Source organism: Mobula hypostoma, chromosome 3 (assembly GCF_963921235.1).
Source record: "Mobula hypostoma chromosome 3, sMobHyp1.1, whole genome shotgun sequence".
NCBI lineage: Eukaryota > Metazoa > Chordata > Chondrichthyes > Myliobatiformes > Myliobatidae > Mobula > Mobula hypostoma.
In genome coordinates this window covers 35,072,963-35,096,193 of record NC_086099.1, presented here as the reverse complement: position 1 = coordinate 35,096,193, position 23,231 = coordinate 35,072,963, and the positions used below count along the sequence as shown (strand labels likewise).

At 40.3% G+C, this 23,231-nt stretch overlaps 1 protein-coding gene across 2 annotated transcripts in view; it reads left to right on the top strand.

Annotated features, from left to right (window-relative positions):
- The window catches only part of stoml2 (stomatin (EPB72)-like 2), a 46,455-nt gene that overhangs the window by 14,863 nt on the left and 8,361 nt on the right, over nt 1-23,231 (top strand). For both annotated transcript variants that reach the window (XM_063042883.1, XM_063042884.1), the window contains 5 exons: nt 14,646-14,798; nt 17,110-17,209; nt 18,252-18,310; nt 19,283-19,384; nt 22,458-22,592. In XM_063042883.1, coding sequence (XP_062898953.1) covers nt 14,646-14,798; nt 17,110-17,209; nt 18,252-18,310; nt 19,283-19,384; nt 22,458-22,592 — 549 coding nt within the window. The remainder of the gene's footprint in view (nt 1-14,645; nt 14,799-17,109; nt 17,210-18,251; nt 18,311-19,282; nt 19,385-22,457; nt 22,593-23,231) is intronic.

Sequence of the window (23,231 nt, the reverse complement as noted above, 5' to 3'; positions counted from 1 at the left end):
AAAAGAAAGAATGTAATGCTGATATGGTACGCTGCAATTTTTTTCAAACAACTCACCTTTGCCAATGTAACCTAGAATGTGGCTTTATTTACCCGTGACAGAGGAATAACTAGTAAATAATTTATTGTGAAATCTTTACTAAGTAGAATTTCGTTGGAACCACTAGTTTCACCATGTTCAAAATGAATAGAGTCTGGAGCAAATGAACAGATTTGGAAGGCTGAATTGGTTATTTGGCCTATTGCTGGTTACTCCTCTTACCCCTCTTCCCTATCCCTTTCCCTACTCCCTTCATGGGGGGGCCAGTCATGGCAGAATTCTCCAGCATATCTCTGGGTGAATCACTTCTTATCAGGATGTGAAACCCCACAGATCTTGTTAGGAATTCTCAGGTTGTTAATTTGGAGCCAAAGTGGAGTTTTTAAAAAAAAAGTTAGTTTGGTTTAGTTTGGTTAACTTTTTTAAAACAAAATGACTAATAAGTGTCTCAAGTCTCAGGCACTTATTAAAAACTGCAAAGCTCAGTAACAGCTGTGGCAGAAGCCCAAGCCATGCCTTCACCTTTGAAGTCTGTACAATACTGTCAGTGATCCTTTTGCAGGTTGGATCTGATGCCTGATTTGAGGGCTACTGTTTGAGACCCACTGTATCCATTAAAAGTAAGTTCACCTCTATGGGGGTACAAGCAGCAATTCTGGGTGGTATGTCTGGTTCAGTGCAGTCTTCCCATATTTATAGACAAAATATAAACCATTTGCTGTCTTTAACAAAACAGCTAGACAAAATGGATCAAATGTTCAGAATTCAGCTCTGCTTTTATGCTGTCTGGCAGAATACTTTTAGAGAAACCAGTCCTTTGTGTCATTGAGATGTCTGCCTCTAGGACTTCAGCTATTCAGTGATTCTCTTCCCTTCTTGGTTCTCAGACACCATTGTCAATCATAGTCACTAGCTGAGTGGCGCATCGTTGTTTGATCTGTGCCAGTATGACATTGGGGTCACCTCTGCATCAGTACCAATATAACAGCTGAGGTCTCATTATTGTCAACAGACATTTCGTCATTGTCAAATACAAATCCAACCTTTGTTGCAAAAATGTTTGTAATTGCGTATTGGGATTGTAAGCCAAAAAATAAACACATTTCTGGAGTTCTGTCTGAAATCTTTTGGGGTGGAACAAGTTTTTTTTCCAGTGTTAACAACTTGCATGGTATTTATAGCAGTACTAAATGGAACGTTTCAGCAGGGAGTAAAAGTACATTTTTGTTACAGGCAACTTATTTAAGGCTAAAATCCGAGAGCCATTGGGAGGTTGTAGATGGGAGTAACTGAAATACTTGATTTTGGAAACTTCATTTACCAACTGAACATGGAGAAACTAGAAATAATACAAAAAAGATTGATAAAATTGTTTAGAATGTTGATCCTTTTTGATGAGAAGTTTGGGGGGAAAATATGTCCTAGAGTTCAAAGTTCAAAATAAATTTATTATCAAAGTACATGTATGTCATCATATGCAACCCCTGAGATTCATTTTCTTGCGGTCATACTCAGTAAGTCTATAGAATAATAACCATAACAGAATCAGTGAAAGGCTGCACTGACCTGGGTGTTCAACCAGTGTCCAAATGCTGTGCAAATCCAAGAAGAAAGAAATAACAGCAATAAATAAATAAGCAATAAATGTCGAGAACATGAGATAAAGAGACCTTGAAAGTGAGTCTGTAGGTTATGGGAACATTTCAATGATGGGGCAAGTGAAGTCGAGTGAAGTTATCTCCTTTAGTTCATAAGCCCGATGGCTGAGGGGTAATAACTGTTCCAGAACCAGGTGGTGTGTGTTCTGAGGCTCTTGTAACTTGTTCCTGATGGCAGCAGCGAGAAGAGAGGTGGGGGTCTCTGATGATGGGTGCTGCTTTCCTGTGACAATGTTTATTGTAGATGTGTTCGATGGTGGGGAGGGTCTTACCTGCGATGGACTGGGCTATATTCAGTACATTTTGTAGGGTTTTCTGTTCAAGGGCTTTGGTGTTTCCATACCAGGCTGTGATGCAGCCAGTGAATATACTCTTCACCACGCATCTATAGAAGTTTGTCAAGGTTTTAGATGTTATGCTGAATCTTCACAAACTCCGAAGAAAGTAGAGGTGCTGCCATGCTTTCTTTGTAATTGCACTTATGTGCTGGGCCCAGGACAGGTCTGCCAAAATAATAACACTGCTGATCCTGTACCTCTGATCCTCTGATGAGGAATGGCTTATGGACCTCTGGGTTCCTTCTCCTGAGGTCAATAATCACCTCCTTGGTCTTGCTGATATTGCGTAAGATTTTCAATCTCTCTCCTATATGCTTATCCATCACCACCTTCGATTCAGCCTATGACGGTGGTATCTTGAATACGGCATTGGAGCTGTGATTAGCCACACAGTCATAGGTGTAAAGCAAGTAGAGCAGGGGCTAAGCTCACAGCCTTGTGGTGCACCTATACTGATGGAGATTGTGGAGGAGATATTGTTACCAATCCAAATCGGCTGTGGTCTATAAGTGAGGTAATAGAGGATCCAATTGCACAAGGAAACATTGAGGCCAAGGTCTTGGAGCTTATTGATTAGTTTTGGTATTGAATGCTGAGCTGTAGTTGATAAAGAATATCCTGATATATGCATCTTTACAATCCAGATTTTCCAGGGTTGAGTGAAGATCCAATGAAAAGGCATCTGCTGTGGATCTGTCGTGCTGTTAGGCAAATTGGAGTGGAATCAAGTCACTTCTCAGACAGGAGTTGAAATGTTTCATCGTTGACCACTCAAAACACTCCATTCTTGTGGACGAAAGTGCTACTAGATGATAGTCATTGAGGCAGGTTACCAAGTTATTCTTGACACTGGTATAATTGAAGCTTGCTTGAAGCAGGTCTGTACCTCAGGTTGTCGAAGTGAAAGGTTAAAGAGAACAGTGAACACTCCAGCCAGTTGATCAGCACAGGTCTTTAATACTTGGCCAGGTACCCCATCTGGCCCAGATGCTTTTCGTGGGTTTACCCTCCTGAAAGCGCTCGCATGTTGGCCTCGGAAACCGAAGTCACAGGATCATCGGGGGTTGTAGGAGTTTGTAATGGTTCCTCCATGTTTTGACAGTCAAAGGGAGCATAAAAGGCATTGAGCTCATCTGAAGCCAAAGCTACTGTCGCCTATGTCGCTTGATTTAACTTTGTAAGCGGTGATAGTACTCAAGCCCTGCCACAACTGTCAAGCTTCCTTTGTTGATTCAAGTTTAGTACGGAATTGCCACTTCACTTGTGAGTTGGCTTTCTGGAGATTGTACTTGGACGTTTTGAAACTTTCTTGGTCACCAGACTTGAATGCCTCTGATCTAGTCCTCAGCAGATTGCGGATTTCATGGTTCATCCTTGGCTTCAGGTTGGAGAAGTCTCTGAATGATTTTGTGGGCACACCTTCGTCTACAACTGTTTAAATAAAATCTGTGGTAATCATGGTGTATTCAGTCAGATCCACAGATTGAGTCCTAAAACAAGGCCCAGTACACTGACTTCAAGCAATCCTGTAGCCACTCCAACATCTAATCTCTGAGCTTTGCTCTTTAGCCTCTGCCTGCAGCTAGGAGAAGGACAAACAAGTGATCCGATTTACCAAAATGTGCTCTGGGCATGGAATAGTAGGCATTCCTTCTCTTAGTTTAATAGTGGTCTAATGTGTTGGGGCCTCTGGTATTACAGGTTATATGTTGATGGTACGTGGGCAGGGTTTTCTTCAAACAAGCCTGGTTGAAGTAGCCAAATATGATATAAAATGGGTCGAGGTGGACTGTTTCTTGTTTAGAGACAACATCATGCAGTATCTCAGGTGCCTGATTGTGGTTGGCTGCTGGTGTTACGTAAACTGCAGCCAGCATTATGGAGGAGAACTCCCTTGGTAAATAGAATGGATGGCATTTGATTGTTAGGTGTTAAATGTCGTGAGTTTACAAAACCGCCTCATTGGAGCACCTGCGATAGTTTATCATAAAACACACACCTCCACCTTTTGTTTTTTTCCAAATCAGCAGTTTGGTCCATACGGTAAATCGAGAAGTCATCTTGTTTGATTGCTGCATCTGGTGTACCCGGAGAAAGCCATGTCTCCCTCGGGCATAAAACACAATAATCCCTCATTTCTCTCCGATGCAGCAATCTTGCCCCCAGGTCCTTAATTGAGTTCAACAGTGACTGCACATTTTGCTAACAAGATGCTGGGTAGAGGGGACTTGCCCCTCCTGCCTTGCTTTCGGCCATGGCGATGAACCTTTGTCCACTGAAAGGTGCTGTACTTTCTTGGTCCACCAAGTCCTTCAGAAGATAGTGAAATCTGTAGATCATTAAGTTGACTTAAAAGTACATTGCTTAAAGGGTAATTACATGTTGCAGATTGCAGTGAGAGTAATTCAATAAGAGGCATTTTTAGAAGTATTATCCGCAACCCGCAGAATGTCGCCAGTGCAGTCTTATCTGTTAACTTCAGGATTGCCAAATGAATGAAGTCAGAGGAACTTTGTTTTAGACTGCACATTTAGAAATGTGGAACATTGTAACTATAAAAAGGCACAAAGTTTGACTGTTTAAAATGGAACAAATAAATATTTTAAGAAAATTTAAAGAAAAGAGAAAGCAAAGTATCTGTGTGTTTAAACCCCTTCAATTGATCAACTCAACTACTGTATATTGGACCAAATTGCTTCCTTCAGTATGATTTTTTTTTGTTTATCAGTTCATAGAGTTATACCACACAAAAACAGGTACTTCGGACCAGCTGGTCCATGCTCACCGAGATGCCCCATCCAAGCTGGTCTCATTTGCCAGTGTTTAGCCCACGATCTTCTAAACCCTTCCAATCTGTGTATCTGTTGGAGGTTATTGTTGTATCCGCCTCAATTGTATCCTCTGGCAGCTCATTCCACAGATATACCAGGCTTTGTATAAGAAAGAAAGTTTCTCATATTTAATCTTTTCCTTCTCACCTTATGCCTATGCCCTCTAGTTCATGATTCCCCAAGGCTGTGTGCATTCACCCTTTATGTGCCCCTCAGGATTTTATACCCTTCTGTGAAATCACCTGTTGGTCTCTGGTGCTCCAAGGGATAAAGTCTCAGTCTGTCCATCCTCTCCCTATAACTTAGGTGCTCAAGTCCTGGCAACATCCTTGAGTTTTAGAATCAGTTTTATTGTCTCTGGCGTTAGTTGCGAAATTTGTGGCAGCAGTATTGTGTAGGCAAATTACTATAAGTTACAATAAATAGAGGAATAGTGAGGTAGTGTTCATGGAACATTCAGAATTCTAATGGCAGAGGGGAAGAAGCTGTTCCTAAAACAATGAGTGTGGGTCTTCAAGCTGTTGTACCTCCTTCCTAATGGTAGTAAAGAGAAAAGGGCCGTTCGCTGGGTCGTTGCTCAGATGCAAAAGCACTTGGACCAAGGTATCCAACAAGGAAGCATCACGTGTGATGCTATGCAAAGGGACAAATAATCTCTAAAATAGTGATGTTTTATACTATTTCACCCAGTACTACATATCTTTTACATAACTAATGTACAGCATTATACAAAACCAATGTTAATTCCTGAGAACATAAATATTTTTACTAAAATCCTCAGGGTCATGGGGAAAGGTTAACTTTTCCATACAGGGTAACATTCTTCAAAAGAATTCTTCACCTCTTCAGAAGAGCTAACCACTGCATCATTATTCAAATCCCATAAATTTGCCCTGAACTGTCATACTTGGCAGCACATTTCAGAAATATGACATGACACTCAAACAAATCCAACATATAATTTGGATATTCCTGGAAAACTGTATTTGGCAAAATCAAATGAGATTCTTAACTTCATACACAGAGATATAAAATATGAGTGAGGCAGTTGTACCAGGTCTTTATAAAGTACTATTTTGGCCCTAGTCAGGCTATTGGCTCCAGTGTTTACATAAAACTCCGAAGAAAAGGGTAGGGAGATTCCTAGAAGGGATACTTGGAATTAAGTAATTTGTGAGACTTAATTTCAATTCATCTTTTAAAAAATTTCCGGTCCCTCAACCAATCCCAGCACAACACACCTCCCAGACTTGCTTTCCTCTGCTTTCTTAACTGAATACTACTGTACTCCTGGTTTGATGTTTGATGTTAGGTGTGTTATCCGCTTGCTTTTTGCCATTTGCACAATTTGTTCTTTTTTCACGGGTTAGGCTTTTGATGTTTTTGTTAACGGTTCCATGATGTTTCTTTGTTTCTTGGCTGCCTGTGGGGGGACGAATCTCAGAGTTGTATTCTGTATATTTACTTTGGTAATAAATGTACTTTGACTTTGTCCCACTTGGTGAGACTCATTATTAGTGGATGCCACTTTTTGACAATGTCCTCAATGGTAGGGAGGAATGTAATGGAACTGATAGAATCTATGGCCTTGAGCAGAGCCAGTTTATGGACTATATTAGTAAGACTCATAGGATGTTACTCTGTTTACTCTTACTCAATTTTTGTACTGCTTGGAGTACAAAAACTGCAGATGCTAGAAATCCGAAACAAATATGAAAAACTTAGGACAAGCAGCATCTATAGGGTGAGAAATGATGCCAGCCTTTCATGTGAAGGACCCTTTATCAGAACTAGAAAATTGAAAAATTACTTTTAATTGCAAGAGAGGAGGATGTGGAGAGAACAGAAGGATTGACTGTGATAGCATACAGAGAAAAGTTATCATCAGATCAAAAACCGGTTATTAGACAAACACGAGAAAAGGAAAACAAACTGAAGTGGAATATTTTGGTTGCAAACTGAACAGAACCAGCATGCTGACCAGGAGGTGAGGTCACATTGGCTATGCTTAATGCACTCCATTAAGCCAAAAATAGGAATGCTACAGCATAATTGGGATGGAGAAGTGAAAAGGAAATTGCTGATTAATATTAAAAATTGAACAATTCATATTCAAAGCATAAAATAAGAAAAATGCTTTCCGTTTCACTACACTTCCTTTCAGCCAATGCCTTAGCTTTCTCCATCATGATCACATCATTGCATTAGAGTCATAGTCATAGAGAAGTACAGCACAGAAACAGGCCCTTTGGCCCATCTAGTCCATGCTTAAGACCATTTGGACTGCATACTCCCATCAACCTGCACCAGGACCACAGCCCTCCGTATCCCTCCCATTCATGTACCTATCCAAACCTCTCATAAATATTGAAATCAAGCTCGCATGCACCACTTCTGCTAGCAGCTTATTCCACACTCTGATGGCACTCCTGAGTGAAGAAGTTTCCACTCACGTTCCCCTTAAACTTCTCACCTTTCACCCTTAACCCATGATCTTTGTTTAGTTCCACCCAACCTCAGTGGAAAAAGCCTATCTATACCCCTCATAATTTTGTATACCTCTATCAAATCTCCTCCTAATCTTATACGTTGTAAAGAATATAGTCCTAACTTATTCAGTCTTTACTTATAACTCAGGTCCTCCAGATCCGGCAACATCCTTGTACATTTTCTCTGTACTCTTTCAACCTTGTTTACATCTTCTCTGTAGGTAGGTGACCAAAACGATACTCCAAATTAGGCCTCTCCAACATCTTAAAAAAACTTCAACATAAAATCCCATCTGCTCTACTCAATACTTGATTTATGAAGTTTTCTTTACGACCCTGTCTACCTGTAATGCCACTTTCAATTAATTATAGATCTGTATTCCCAGATCCCTTTGTTCTACCATACTCCTCAGGGCTGCACCATTCACTGCGTAAGATCTTACGTCCTTGGACTCACTTTACACCGCACGCTCTCGGAGCAGTGCTGCCAGGATAATGAAGGACACGACCCACCCAGCCAACACACTTTTCGTCCCTCTTCCCTCCGGGAGAAGGCTCAGGAGCTTGAAAACTCGTACGGCCAGATTTGGGAACAGCTTCTTTCCAACTGTGATAAGACTGCTGAACGGATCCTGACCCGGATCTGGGCCGTACCCTCCAAATATCCGGACCTGCCTCTCGGTTTTTTTGCACTACCTTACTTTCCATTTTTCTATTTTCTATTCATGATTTATAATTTAAATATTTATATTTACTAGTTTTTACTATTCTTTAATATTTAATATTTGTAATCCAGGGAGCGGGAAGCACAGAATCAAGTATCGCTGTGATGATTGTACATTCTAGTATCAATTGTTTGGCGACAATAAAGTATAAAGTGAAGTATAAGTAAGACCTACCCTGGTTGGTCCTACCAAAGTGCAAAACCTTGCACTTGTCTGCAGTAAATTCCACTTGCCATTTTTCAGCCCACTTTTCCAGCTGGTGCAGATCTCTGCAAACCATGATCACCTTCCTCACTGTCCACCACACCCCCAATCTTGGTGTCATCTGCAAATTTGCTGATTCAGTTAATCACATTATTATCCAGATCATTGATGCAGATGACAAACAACAAAAGACCCTGCACCGATCCCTGCAGCACACCACTTGTCACAGGCTCCCAGTCAGAGAGACAATCCTCTACCGCCACTCTCTGGCTTCTCCAACAAACCAATGTCTAATCCAATTCACTATCTCATTCTGAATTCTGAGTGACTGAACCTTCTTTACCAGCCTCCCATGCAGGACCTTGTCAAATGCCTTACTAAGGTCCATGTAGACATCCACTTCCTGCAGACATTTTCCTGCTAACTTCCTTGAAAAACTCTGTAAGATTGGTTGGACATGACCTACCACATATGAAGCTATGCTGATTATCCTTAATCAGTCCATGTCTATCCAAATGCTTATATATCTGACCCCTTAGAATACTTTGCAGTAACTTCCCTATAACTGAAGTAGACTTAACGGCCTATAGTTTCCTGGTTTATGTTAAGAGCCTTTGTTAAACAGCGGAACAACACTGGCTGTCCTCAAGTTCTCTGGTATCTCTCCGGTCGCTAAGAATGATTTAAATATCTCTGCTGGAGCTCTGCCACTTTCTGCATTTGCCTCCCAAGGGGTCTGAGGAAACACCTTGTCAGGCCCTGGGGACATAGCCACCCTGATTTGCCTCAGGGTAGCAAACAGGATTCATGCAGTTGATGCTGCCTTGCCTCACTTCTATAGATTCTGTCCATAAACTGAGTTAATACAGATGCAAATAATTAATTTAAGATCTCCCCCATCTGCTTTGGCTCCATACATGGATTACCATTCTGGAGTTCCAGAGGACCAATTTTGTCACTTGTAATCATTTTGCTCCTCCGCTCCGAATTGGTTGGCCATTTAAAAAAAACTGAAAAAGCCCATGATTCCTCTCCTTCTCGGCTCTGACAATGGCCGCTTCGCTAGACAAAACTTCTTTTATAGTGTGCTAGCTGACCGACTGTAAGATACAAGCGGAAATAGGCAAAGATCAATTTGGTTTTGTGAAAGACAAAGGTACAAGAAATGCAAAATTGATGTTAAGGATACTATCAGAATGAGCTATTCAAGTGCAAAAAGATTTGTTTGTTTTATCGACTACACAAAAGCATGTGATAAAGTGAAGCACAATAAGTTATTTGAAATATTACAGAAAACTAGATCTAGATTCGAAAGACCTCCGCCTAATCAGAAATCTGTACTGGGAACAAACTGTCGCTGTAAGAATAGATGGATAAGTGAGTCAGTTTACGAAAATCAGGAGAGGCATTAGACAAGGGTGTGTTTTCTCCCCTGATTTATTTAATGTGGACAGTGAAACAATATTACAAAAAATAACAGACATCTTGGGAATCAAAGTTGGCAGTGAAAACATCAATAATTTCAGATATGCAGATGACACTGTGTTAATTGCAAGTACGGAGGAAGAACTACAAAACTTAATTGATATAATTGTTGAAGAAAGTGCAAAAATGGGTCTATCTATCAATTGCAAAAAAACAGAATGTATGGTGATATCCAAAAAGAAGGAGAATCCTATCTGTAGGCTGAGAATAGATGGGGAAGACATAAAACAAGTACAGAACTTTAGCTACTTAGGAAGCTGGGTGACATCAGATGGCAGGTGCGACTTGGACATCAAAAGAAGAATATTGATGGCAAAAGGCACCTTTACGAGAATGAAGAGTATATTGACCAATAGTAAACTAGGCATGACAACCCGCCTCAGAGTACTAAAATGTTACGTTTATCCAGTTATGTTATATGGCTCAGAATGTTGGACTATATCTAGTAACAAGAGGAAACGAATTGTAGCAGCAGAGATGTGGTTTTTGAGGACGATGCAAGGAATATCATGGACGAAACGAATATCTAACGCGGATGTCATTATCAGAGCAAACACAAAAAGAAAAATAATGTATGAGATCATGAAAAGGCAACGTATTTTCATTGGACGTGTGATTAGGAAAGAGGAGTTAGAATGCATGGTAATTATGGGAAAGATTGAAGGGAATAAAGCAAGAGGAAGACAAAGACAAATGATGATGGAGACAGCAGCCAGAGAACTGGAAATGAATACCAATGAATTGATCCACGACCCAAAACAGGAGTGTGTGGGCCATGGTAGTCAAAGCTCAAACTGGGCATGGCACCTGATGGTGATGATGATGATGATGAATCCTTTTGCTCTGAACATAACTTTAGAATTTCTTAGGATTCTCCTTCACCTTATCTGCTAGAGCGACTTAATGTCTTCTCTTAGCCTTCCTGAATTATTTCTTAAGTGTTCTCTTGCATTTCTTATACTCCATAAGTACTTCATTTGTTCCTACTTGCCCATATGCCCACTATGCACCTCTTTTTTTTCTCTTAACCAGTGCCTTAATATCTCTCGAAAACCAAGGTTCTTTACACTTGTTATCTTTACCTTTTATTCTGACAGGTAAATACAAGCTTTGTACTCTCAAAATTTCATTTTTGAAGGCCTCCCACTTACCAGGTACACCTTTGACAGAAAAGAGCCTGTCCCAATTCGCATTTGCAGATCCTTTCTGACACCATCAAAACTGGTCTTTCTCCAATTTAAAATCTCAACCTGTGGACCAAACCTATTATTTTGCATATTTATATTTACTTTGAAATTAATGGCATTGTGGTCACTGGATACAAAGCATTCCCCTACACAAACTGCTGTCACCTACCCTGTCTCATTCCCTAATAGCAGGTCCAGTATCGCACAGTCTCTCATTGGGACTTCTACGTACTTTCCTGAACACATTTGACAAATGCTATCTAATCTAGTCCTTTTACAGTATAGGTTTGTCAGATAGTCTATGGAAAGTTAAAATCACCTTCTATAACAACCTTATGTTTCTTCCAGTAGTCTGCAATTTCTATACAAATTTGTTCCTCTAAATCCCTTGGTCTATAGGGTGGTCTGTAATATAGCCTCATTAACATCATCATATCTTTCTTATTTCTCAGTTCCATCCTTAATGCCTCACTAGTTGAGTTCTCCAGTCTGTCCTGACGGAGCACTGCCATGACATTTTCCCTGACTGGTAACGCCACCCTTTCTCCTCTGATCCCTCCCACACTGTCATGTCTAAAACAACAGAACCCCAGAATACTGAGCTGCCAGTCCTGCTCCTCCTCCAACCCAGTCTCACTAATGGCTACGACGTCATAACTCCACCTTCCCTGGATGAGAGCCCAATGATCCAAATAATCTTATGCCCTCCTGCCTACTCCAGCTTCTTAGCCACGTGTTAAACTTTATAATGTTCTTACTTCTGGCCTCACAAGCATGACATGATTAGCAATCCTGAGGTCAGAACCCTGGAGGTCCTGCCCTTTAACTTAGCACCTAACTCCCAGAACTCCCTATGTAGAACCCCGTCACTCGTCCTATCCATGTCACTTGTACCTACATGGACAATGACCTCTGGCCACCCTCCCATTTAAGAATGCTGAGGACTCAATCTGAGATGTGCCGGACCCTGGCACCCAGGAGGCAACATATCATCCAGGAATCTCAGTCTCGCCCACAGAACTTATTGTCCTTTCCCCTAACTAACAAATCCCCTATCACCACAACCTGCCTCTTCTCCCCCACCTTTCCCTTCTGAGTTCCAGCGGCCAGAGACCCGACTGCTGTGGCTTTTCTCTGTTGGGTCATCTCCCCCAATAGTATCCAATCTGTTGCTGGGGTATGGCCATAGGGGTACTCTGCACTGGCTGTTTAACTCCTTCCCCTTCCTGATTGTCACCCAGTTTCCTGTGTATTCCATTAGTGTTCTGGCCTCTAGAGGTGCAGTTGATTTTGTATGAGCATCACTTCCTATACGTAAACTGTTTTTATATTATTTCCTACACGAGTTAATTTGGATTCACTTTGAAGCAGGTGGTAGAAAGACATCCACCTCCATCCCCTCTTTATTTGTCCTTGAAACAGCAATATCTGTGAGTCTTAAGCTTCGTTAATATTGGCAAACATTTAGTAGATATATTTTGAAGAAAGTATGTTTGTTTCTTAGTAAGATAATTGCATCACGAGTTTACTCTTGTTTACATCATATAGTTATGGAGTATTGCGTGTGGCTATTACCTTGACTAACAGATTGCGAGAATAATCAACAACATTAGTACATTTAAGAATCTGATGTTTCTGTATTGTATTTAATACATATTTTGCTGCGCTTTCTGCAGTTTCACAAGTAAGATCTCATTAAAAACCTTAAAGGAAGCTTCTGTCTCAGGTGATTTGTGAGAAGGTGTTTAACTCACTGAAGAGCTTTGTATGTACACACTGCAAAGGCAGTAGAATTAGCATTTAGAGGCTATTGTACATTTGTATATAATTGGAAAGAAGTGGCCTAAGAATCTTTAATGTTGATTCCATGAAGATTTGTAGCATCAGGTCAAGCACAGACAATGCAGGTTGCCCTTTCTCAGCTGGTATTTCATTATTTCTCTGTGTTGATCAGTGCTGGAGAGTGGCAAAAGCACCGAGTGTACATTCAGTATCAATTATCAAGGGCAGCACTGGAGCTCCTTTACTGACCGAGTCATGTGTATCCTGAACAATTTAGCTGCTAGATTGTGTTAGACCTTCGTAGAACCAACATTCCTTGACCTCATCCTTGCCAATTTAAATGTTGCAGATGTATCTGTACAGGACAGTATTGGCAAGAGCAAGCGCCATTCAGTGACTGTGGAGACTGAAGTTCCACTTTCATATCTGTGCAAACTTATTCAAAACTGATCTGCCTGCTCAAACTGGACAGCCTTGAGATACTGTGAGCATCGGCAGCAGGATAATTGTTTCACTACGGTCAGTGACCTGGTGGTCTGGTATATTCCTCACGACTGTTGTCAAGTCAGAGGGCCATCACTGGTTCAGTGAGGAGCACAGATTTGTCATGCAGGTTGCATTAATACTAAAAGCTGTATGTAATGGATAATGGAAATGAGTTCCACTGGTGCAATTGTAATGCTGCAGTGTGAGTAGGAGGATGGAAGAAATGAGCAGGATTCTCAGATCCGGATTGTTTTATGGTGATCCTTAATAGTAAGTGTATAATTATCAGTTAAAGGTAGCACAGTAATGAGTTTGATTCATGATTGATCCTGGCTACAGGTGCTCTCTGTTTTGGATGTTCTATTTCCTTCCCACATCCCAAAGGCATGCTATAATAATTAAGACATAGAGTAGGTAAAGTAGAAAAAGGAATCAATGCGAGATGATAGGCTTTAATGAAAATAACTTGCAGAGCTGATGGGAAATAAGGACCTGTCTTGGCCCCAACACGGCAGTGCCTCTGCTTCCTTCGATGTTTGTGAAGATGTCATGCTAAATCTAAAACTTTGACAAACTTCTATAGATATCTGGTGGAGAGTATATTTTCTGGCTGTATCACAGCCTGGAATGGAAACAGCAAAGCAACAACAAAAAGTAGTGGATATGGCCCAGTCCGTCTCAGGTAAAGCCCTTCTCTCCATGGAGCACATCTACACGGAGCGCTGTTGCAGGAAAGCAACATCCATCATCAGGGGCCCCAACCACCCAGAACATGCTCTCTTCTTGCTGCTGCTATCAAGAAGATACAGGAACATCAGGATTCACGCTACCAGGTTCAGGAACAGTTATTATCCTCAACCATCAGGCTCTTGAACCAAAGAGGATAACTTCATTCACCTTCACTTGCCCCATCACTGAACGGTTCCCACAACCTATGGACTCACTTTCAAGAATCCTTCATCTCATGTTCTCGATATTTTACTGCTTGCTTGCTTGTTTGTTTATTTATTTATTTATTTTTCTCTTTTGTGTTTGCAGAGTTTGTTGTCTTTTGCTCATTGGTGGTTTGTCCACCTTGTTGGGTCTGGTTTTTCATTGATTCTATTATGGTTCTGGATTTACTGAGTATGCCTGCAAGAAAAACAATATTGGGGTTGTATATAGTGACATGTATGTACTTCGATAATAAATTTACTTTGAGCTTTGAAGTATGGAACTAAAATAACCTCTTTGCTCGGACTGAGAAGGATCTGATGGCTGAATAGCCAGCAGTGTGTTATGTCAACCTTCCTTGTTGATGTCACGTAATTAAAACAAGATTTACTAATACCATCATGGTATGTCAGTATGTTTAGAACAAAACTAAGGAGAACGCTTCAACAGAAACAAATAACCCATTTTCAATTGTAATTTTACTCTAGCACTCTAGAAGAGAACTACCTCAGGCGTGGTTAGCAGCAGCACCGCACCGATGGGCATCAAGCCTACCCATGAACACAGTTGTACTGTTTGTTCCACAACAAGAAGCGTGGGTAGTAGAACGAATGGGTCGTTTTCACAGAATACTTGATCCAGTAAGTCACTTCACTGATTGACTGAAACAGGTACCAGGGTGGTTGACTATTATTGAATATAGATAATTATGATAATTAATTGCAGAGTGTTTGGTGGTTGTAATATTTTGAATGTGTGTAATAATTAAAAACCCTCAGTCATAGCAATTTTTCCAGGCCACTAGACTCCACAGACTTTGGCAGAATGTGATCATTTGCAGCTGCCTGATCCTAGAAGACACCCGCTGGATATAGATCCACATAGAGCTACATATCAGCTTTATAGGGTTGGCTGTTTTGAGGTTAATTCATAAATTAATCCATTAAACTGGTCACTATTACAAAGAGCAGAGGCATTAGAAGTTATAAACAAGAGAAAATCTGCAGATGCTGGAAATCCAAGCAACACACACAAAATGCTGGAGGAACTCAGCAGGGCAGTCAGCATCTGTGGGGAAAAAGAAAGCACAATTGACATTTCGGGCCAAAACCCTTCGGCAGGACTGGAGGGAAAAAAAAGCTGAAGAGTAAATGTGAAAGGTGGGGGGATAGGTGAAACTTGGAGGGGAAGGAATGAAGCAAAGAGCTAGGAAGTTGATTGGTGAAAGAGCAGAAGGCCATGTAAGAAGGATAAAAAGGGTGGGGGGGGAGCACCAGAGGGAGGCAATGGGCGAACAAGGAGATAACATGAGAGAGGGAAATGGTGAAGTGGGGGGGGGGCATTACTGGAAGTTTGAGAAATTGATGTTCATGCCTTCAGGTTGGAGGCTACCCAAATGGAATATAAGTGTGGCCTTATCCTGGCAGTGGAGGAGGCCATGGATTGATTTCCCCCTCTCATGTTTTTTCCTTGCCCACCCATCACCTCCCTCTGATGATCCTCCCTCCCTCAGCCCTCCCCCCCCTTTTTTCTTTCTTCCATGGCCTTCTGTCTCTTTCACCAATCAACTTCTTAGCTCTTTGCTTCATTCCCCATTCCCCACTCCCACCCCCTCCAAGTTTCACCTATCGCCTGTTGTTTCTCTCTCCCCTCCCCCACCTTTCAAATCTACTCCTCAGCTTTTTTTTCTCCAGTCCTGCCAAAGGGGCTCGGCCCGAAACCGTCAACTGTGCTTTTTTCCATAGATACTGCCTGGCCTGCTGAGTTCCTCCAGCATTTTGTGTGTGTTGTATTAGAAGTTACCATTCTTCAATACACAGAGAGAATGGGAAACCTGAAAGTGGTCGTGGCTAAAGCTTGTGTATTTGTAAATAGCTTTTAAATATTTGTCCAAGTTTTATTTTCAGATGAGGCCACTGGAATGTTTCTTTCGGAGCTTGCTGACCATAAAGAGCCCTTTATAATAACGTTCATGTTTTGGTGATAGACCTTTGTTGATTAATTTGTTGAACTTGATAATGAAAAAGGCTCCAGCTTGATAATCTGATTGCTATTGGTTTAGTCTGCATTTTTATGACCTGATAAATTGTAAGATTCCAACAGAAGCACAGCTTCAGAAACTTGGATTGCTCACTATTAAAAGACTCTGTTTCAATATAGTAAAAACAAAATAATAAAATAGTTTCTTGAAATTATTTTATTCACAAAATATTGAAATTCTAAGCAAATTATTGGAAGTATTTTGCTTCTGTTGAGAAAAATTAGTTTTCAAGTGGAGAAATTTTCTTGTCTATTTAATAACTTTTGAGCACTTTTTGAAATCATGTTAAAATTGTATGCCAAAATGTTTGGTGGAAATAGTGTCTTTGTTAAACTACATACTGTGATTTATTTGGATTTTGAGAAGATTGTATCCATCTTTACTGATGTTATATGATGCTTCTGTGCAATATCTAAACTATTACATATCTAGACTCCTAGCATTCAAAGAAAAATATGTGCATTAAACTGTTGTTTAATTAATAGATCAAATTATCAGATAGGCACTCGGGCAACAGTACAGTGCTGGCCCTAAATCTGTAGGTGATGATGTCAAGATACAGAAAAGAGATAAGGAAGAGAATAGATCATTGAGGTACAAGAGGAGAAAGCGGAAATAACCTTGGGTTAAATTATGCTTGATTCATCCATGTAAATTAGAGCACCTCAATTAGAGGTGCAGGTGCAAAAGACAATGGAATTATAACTAGAAGTTATAGCAATTTTTTCAAGCAACTAGACGCCTCAGTTAAATATTAAAGTCTCTCTTGTCATTAGTTTCAAGAAATACAGATACAAATTTAATTAGTTTATACTGTGCCCTGAAACCAAGTTGTTCCTTGACCCTTTATTTCACAAAAGGGACAGAAAGCATATATTGATCTCAAATTAATTTTTGTTGCCTTTACAAAGGGTTTGAATTTCTTGATTCCAGTCATAGATCGGATAAGATACGTACAGAGCTTAAAAGAGATCGTTATTGATATTCCAGAACAATCTGCTGTCTCATTAGGTAAGTGCTGTGCCAAGTTAATATTAAATATTTGATTTAGAGTTTTCTTATTTATAGATTTGCCATAACGCATTTCTTATAAATTTTAATTCAGACCTATTGAGGACAATAGGGCGGATGCTGACTAATAGATCCCACCTGGGAAGCTAGAACGAGGGTTTGACAATTTTGAACAGCAATGAGGAGAAATTTCATCCCTGAAAGAGTTGAGAATCTTTGGAATTCTGTATCTCAGAGGCTCATGGATATTTGCTTCTCAGTGTATTCAAGGCATACAATTGATTTTTGGATTTTAGGATTTGCAGGACAGTATGTCTTAGTGATTCGGAGAGCAGGCTAGGTCATGCCACTTCTAGTGTACTTCTCTCTAATCAGAAGATCATCCACATATACTTTATTTATACATATTTCTATTTTGCCAATACCTTAGTTAATTACGTATCAGTTATTTCCACCATCTCTTTACTATTTTGTTTTTATGCAGGTGGTTGATTAAATGACACCTTTTGAAAGTCCATATCTGATCCATTATTATTGTTTATCTCTCCAGGTTATGCAGAGGTAATTCGTATTTAACAAATCCAAGTCGGCTAATCCTGTTATCTTTTTCCAAATGAGAATTAATTTAGTCCTTGCAATGATACCTTAAATTTTTCCCTGCAGTGAAAAAAGAGATTAATTGGTCTGTAGATGCTAAGTTTGTCACTCCTCACTATTGATGCCCATGTACTGTTTGCAATGCAATGTGACTCCCACTAAGGATCCTTCTGTGTAGAATTTGGGAAAAAAACTGACTGAGATCCCTGGGATTCTATTTGTATGTTTGCAAAAGCAACCGGAACAAAATGTTTCGAACCAATAGATTTTAACTTTTAACTTCTCGTATTCTGTCATTTTTCGTCCTTTATTCTCACTTGTATTAATTGTTCTGAAAGGACTGGACTTGTTTCTGTATGACAAGGCTGATGGTTTTATGAACGTGTATTTTATCATGCATTAATGAATATGTGTAAATATCACAATCTTTCATTTACTGTTACAGATAACGTGACTTTACAGATAGATGGTGTACTATATTTACGAATAATGGATGCATACAAGGTAATATAAATTGTGCATGTTATTCTTAAGCATATGCCACAACCTCAGGCTTTGTGAATTCGTATAACTAGAGAGCATAGGTTTCATGTGAGAAGGAAGAGTTATGACCTTTAATGAGGTGCACATAATACCTTTAAGGACTTGTCTTGCTATCGTTAACAATGTATACACATCTGTCCACATGTTTCTCCACTGCACTTAATATCCTCCAACTATTAGTTATTGCATGTTCCATCTGCGAAACACATTACCTCACACTTCTCTCGATTAAAGTGCATTTACCATTTTTCTGTCCAACTGATAGGCCATCTGCAGCTTACAACAGTCTGTGGCTTTCAAGCTCCTTGTCAATAATGTAATTTTTAAAAATCTATAATCTTCTTTATATATTTGTTGAGATGGTCCCAAGATGGTGCTGAATTGTGACCTCTGTTGAGTCACAGCTCAGGTTTAGTTGTTATTTTAATTGTTTCATTTTTCATTGTTTTTTAGGTTCGAAATCATGGTTTTAGGGACAGAGAGGAAAATTAGAGGTCAGGAGCTGGGGATGAGAGGTGTTAGAGAACAGGCTGGAGTCTAAGTCTCCATTCTGCGTTCAAAGCAATGTGGACTTGGGGCATCCATGGTCGGATGTACAGTAAGACTGGCAGATGGTGGAAAAGGCCTCCCCCAAGTCAGCCGGTTGTCGGCAGGTTGCAGAATCAAAGTTCCATGCGGGCAGGAGGAACAGCTCTGATTGCTTCCTGGGTTCACAAATCGAAGTTCAAAGTAAAATTTATTATCTGTGAGGCCTAGTGTTCGGTGATTGATGTGTCCTGGGATTGAAGCCAAGGATCAAGGCCTGAGGGTTGAATTGGAAGTCCGGAAGTCGAGGCCCGTTGGCCGGAGCTGAGTCTGTGAAGGTCGAGGTCATCAATAATAGTAGATTGTAGAAGTTAAAAGAATATCTAATTAGTTCGACATCTATTTCAGGCAAGTTACGGAGTTGAAGATCCCGAGTATGCAGTTACTCAGTTGGCCCAAACAACCATGAGATCTGAACTTGGGAAGCTTTCACTGGACAGTGTTTTCAGGGTGAGTAACATAATTCAGTTTCTCTTTTTTATGCAACACAAACAAAACAGAGGAATTCAGCAAGTCAGGCTGCATCTCTGGAGGTGAATAAACAGTCGAACAGTTTTGGGCTGAAATTCTTCATCAGGACTGGAAAGAAAGGGGGCAGAAGGCAGAATAGGAAGGTGGGGGCAAAAGGAAAAGGGGTACAGACTGACAGGTGAAGGTAAAGGTGTGTGGATGGGGAGAGGTGACGATTAAGAATCTGGGAGATAATAGGTGGAAGAGGTAAAGGGCTGAAGAAGAAGAAATCTGATACAGTTGTCCCCCGCTTTTCGAACGTTTGCTTTACGAAACCTCGCTGTTACAAAAGACCTACATTAGTTACCTGTTTTCGCTAACAGAAGGTGTTTTCACTGTTACGAAAAAAGGCAGCGCGCGATAAAAGGCAGTACGTGCCCTGAACAGCCAAGCTCCTACCCCGGAACTGCATTCTAGCCGACACTGCTTAAACACATGCCTGTGTGCAGCCGTTAGCAAGGTGAGTTCTAAGGTATCGGAAAAGCCTAAAAGAGCTCGTAAGGGTGTTACACTTAGAGTAAAACTAGACATAATTAAGCGTTTTGATCGTGGTGAACGAAGTAAGGACAAAGTCAGTTTGGCTTGTGGAAGTTGACGAAGATGATGTTGAAGAGGTTTTGGCATCCCATGACCAAGAACTGATAGATGAAGAGCTGATGCAATTGGAAGAGGAAAGGATAACAATTGAAACTGAATGCAGTAGCAAACGGACTGAAAGTGAAGTCGTCCAGGAACTGAACGTGAAGAAGATGACCTGTCTGCCCTGATGGAGATAGACGACGATGAGATGACACCCCAGTGGCCCACCAACCCAACCCCCAGGCTGCAGACCAATACATTGCCGCAGAGAATGCAGCGCTAGCCGGGACGCACCCAACACATCTTTAAGAAAAAAGCCAAAATAAACAAGCTAGTTAATTAGGTGCCGCCCAGCATGTAAATGTCGGCCCAGATCAGAGGCAATTGCCAATTGCGTCGCCTCTGATCTGTGCTGACATTTACGTGCCAGGCGGCACCTAATTAATTAGCTTGTTTATTTTGGCTTTTTTCTTAAAGATGAGCTGGGTGCGTCCTGGCACCGCTGTACCACTGCATTTTTCGCGGATCGGTATTGGTCAGCAGCCCGGAGGGTGGGGACCACTGCACCACCCCAACCTCCGACGACTCAGCCTAACACACCATCATCAGTGTGCTCGGCGCTGTCCCGATTCCAGTAAGTGATACTACATTGTACATACATATTTCTACTTTATATAGGCTGTGTATTTTTATGCGTTATTTGGTATGATTTGGCAGCTTCATAGCTTAAAGGTTACCGGAGAGAGTGTTTCTGCCGAGAGCGCTTGCGTGAGATTTTTGCTATGGAGAACAGTACGGCAATGATTGTGGAAAAGTATTTCTACTTTATATAGGCTGTGTATTTATCATATCATTCCTGCTTTTACTATATGTTACTGTTATTTTAGGTTTTATGTGTTATTTGACAGGATTTGGTAGGTTATTTTTTTAGGTCTGTGAACGCTCACAAATTTTTCCCATATAAATAAATGGGAATTGCTTCTTCGCTTTACGATAGTCTGGCTTACAAACCATTTCATAGGAACGCTGTACCTTTGGATGGCGGGGGAAACCTGGAGAGAAGAATGGACTATGGAATTAAGGGGAGGAAAACCAGAGGGAGGTGAAGAGAAGTGGTGAGAGGGAAAACAAAATGCCCGACTTGGCTGAGTTCCTCCAGAACATTGTGTCTGTTGTTCAGTGATTTACAGCAGCTGCAGAATTTCTTGTGTTTATGTTCTCCTTTTTTCTGGTTGTTTACTTGCAGATGTTGTTAGCATATCTGGTTCTAAGAAAGTAGTGCAGTGCTACCAGTTGGAATACAGGATGGAAAATCCAGCTCTTGTTATTGTTTGAGGGAAAGAGATTAGGGAATAGTGACAAATGACCATTGAAATGAGATGCGACTTGGAACGGAAAATGGAGTTGATGTGTCCATGATTTTGTGACCTTCCAATTGATAAGATTCACAAGGATGGCAATGGGGGGGGGTGGAATTGTAAGAATAATGTGTGTTTCTTCATGTAGACAAATGTGCTGCAGACAGGATATATTGGAGAATGAGATTTTAGTGTTAAATTACTGAACTATTAATCCAGAAGCCTGTGCACCACAGCAGGTGAGAATTAAAATTCACTTAATTAAAAAAAACTGGAATTATAAATGGTTATTGTAAAATGACAAAATTAGCCTTTAAACCCCAAATGGTTCGCTTATGCCCCTCATTTAAGGACAGCTCAGCTAATCTGGCCTCTGCGTGATTCTAAATCTACAGCAATGTGGTGTACTCTTTATTTCCCCAGCTAAGTGATTCATTTGTAGCAAAAAGACATGACAAAATATTCATTGCAATTAGCCTTAACTACAGCTGTAAATGGTTTGCTCAGTGAAGTATGTGGTTTTATTACAGCAGAGAGGAAACATTACCAGAGACTTAATAGCTTTGCATTTCTCAGGAAATTGTGCACATTTGAATAAAGCACCTGTCTTAATGACAAAATAGACAGTCTCTGTTAAAGAAGCAGAATTAAGACCAGTCTTTATCAGCACATCTGACAAATGTTAGGGATTCATCATACAAATTTCTCTAAAGTGAAATCACAGCCCTATAACATTAGTCCATACCTCTGTAATTATTTGTTTCAATTTAGATGCAATTATATAGCCCAAATAACGATGAAAATTGATCTTAATCTTTTTGCCAGATTTTTTAAATGATTGATATTAACTAATTTACTAAACACTGATAAAATGCAAAATGTCCCAACTGAACCAAACATTAAAGCTATCATTATTGTAACCTCATGCTGTCATTTTTCTAATTCTTGAAAAAAACATAAATGTATTGAAAATGCTATAATTTCATCAGTTTAAATTGACATTCATCTCTCTGACACAGTAAATTAATTTCCATTTTGCATGTGGAAGACCAAAGATCTCTTGCATTGCTTTGCAGGAAAGAGAAGTATTGAATATGAATATGGTAACTCAGATAAATCAAGCTGCAGATACATGGGGAATCCGCTGCTTGAGATATGAGATCAAGGATATCCATGTTCCACCTAAAGTGAAGGAAGCTATGCAGATGCAAGTAAGTTTGCAATTTGAAGTTTCTTCAAGAAGATAAAGGAAAATCAGTTCATTAAAATTCTGTGGCAGGGAAGTGTTGGATTGATCAAGAATATATGATGGAGGGCACAATCACATCATTACTAATTTTAGACCTCTTACAAATTTTTTTTTGTCCACAATAAAAATTTAAGAAAACCTCTGTTTAAATATTGCAAGTTAGAACATAGAGCATAGAAAATCTACAGCACATTACAGGCCCTTCTGCCCACAATGTTGTGCCGACATTGTAACCTACTCTAGAGCTGCTGTAGAATTTCCCTACCACATAGCCCTCTATTTTCCTAAGCTACATGTACCTATCTAAGAGTCTCTTAACAGAACTATTGTAATCGCCTCCACCACCCACGCCGGCAATGCATTCCACGCACCCAGCACTCTCTGTGTGAAAAGCTTACTTCTGGTGTGTGTGTTCCTGAAATGTGTGTTTCTTCATTCCCCGCATTCTGCACTCTACATTTTTCCACCATTTTCTAAACTTCTCTCTGTGCCAGATACTATTCCATGGTAGAGAAGGAAGCTGGTGACTATTTTCATGACTGCATAATGACCACCTACCTGCAACACACCCACCTCTGTTGTATGTGAATTATACCTACTG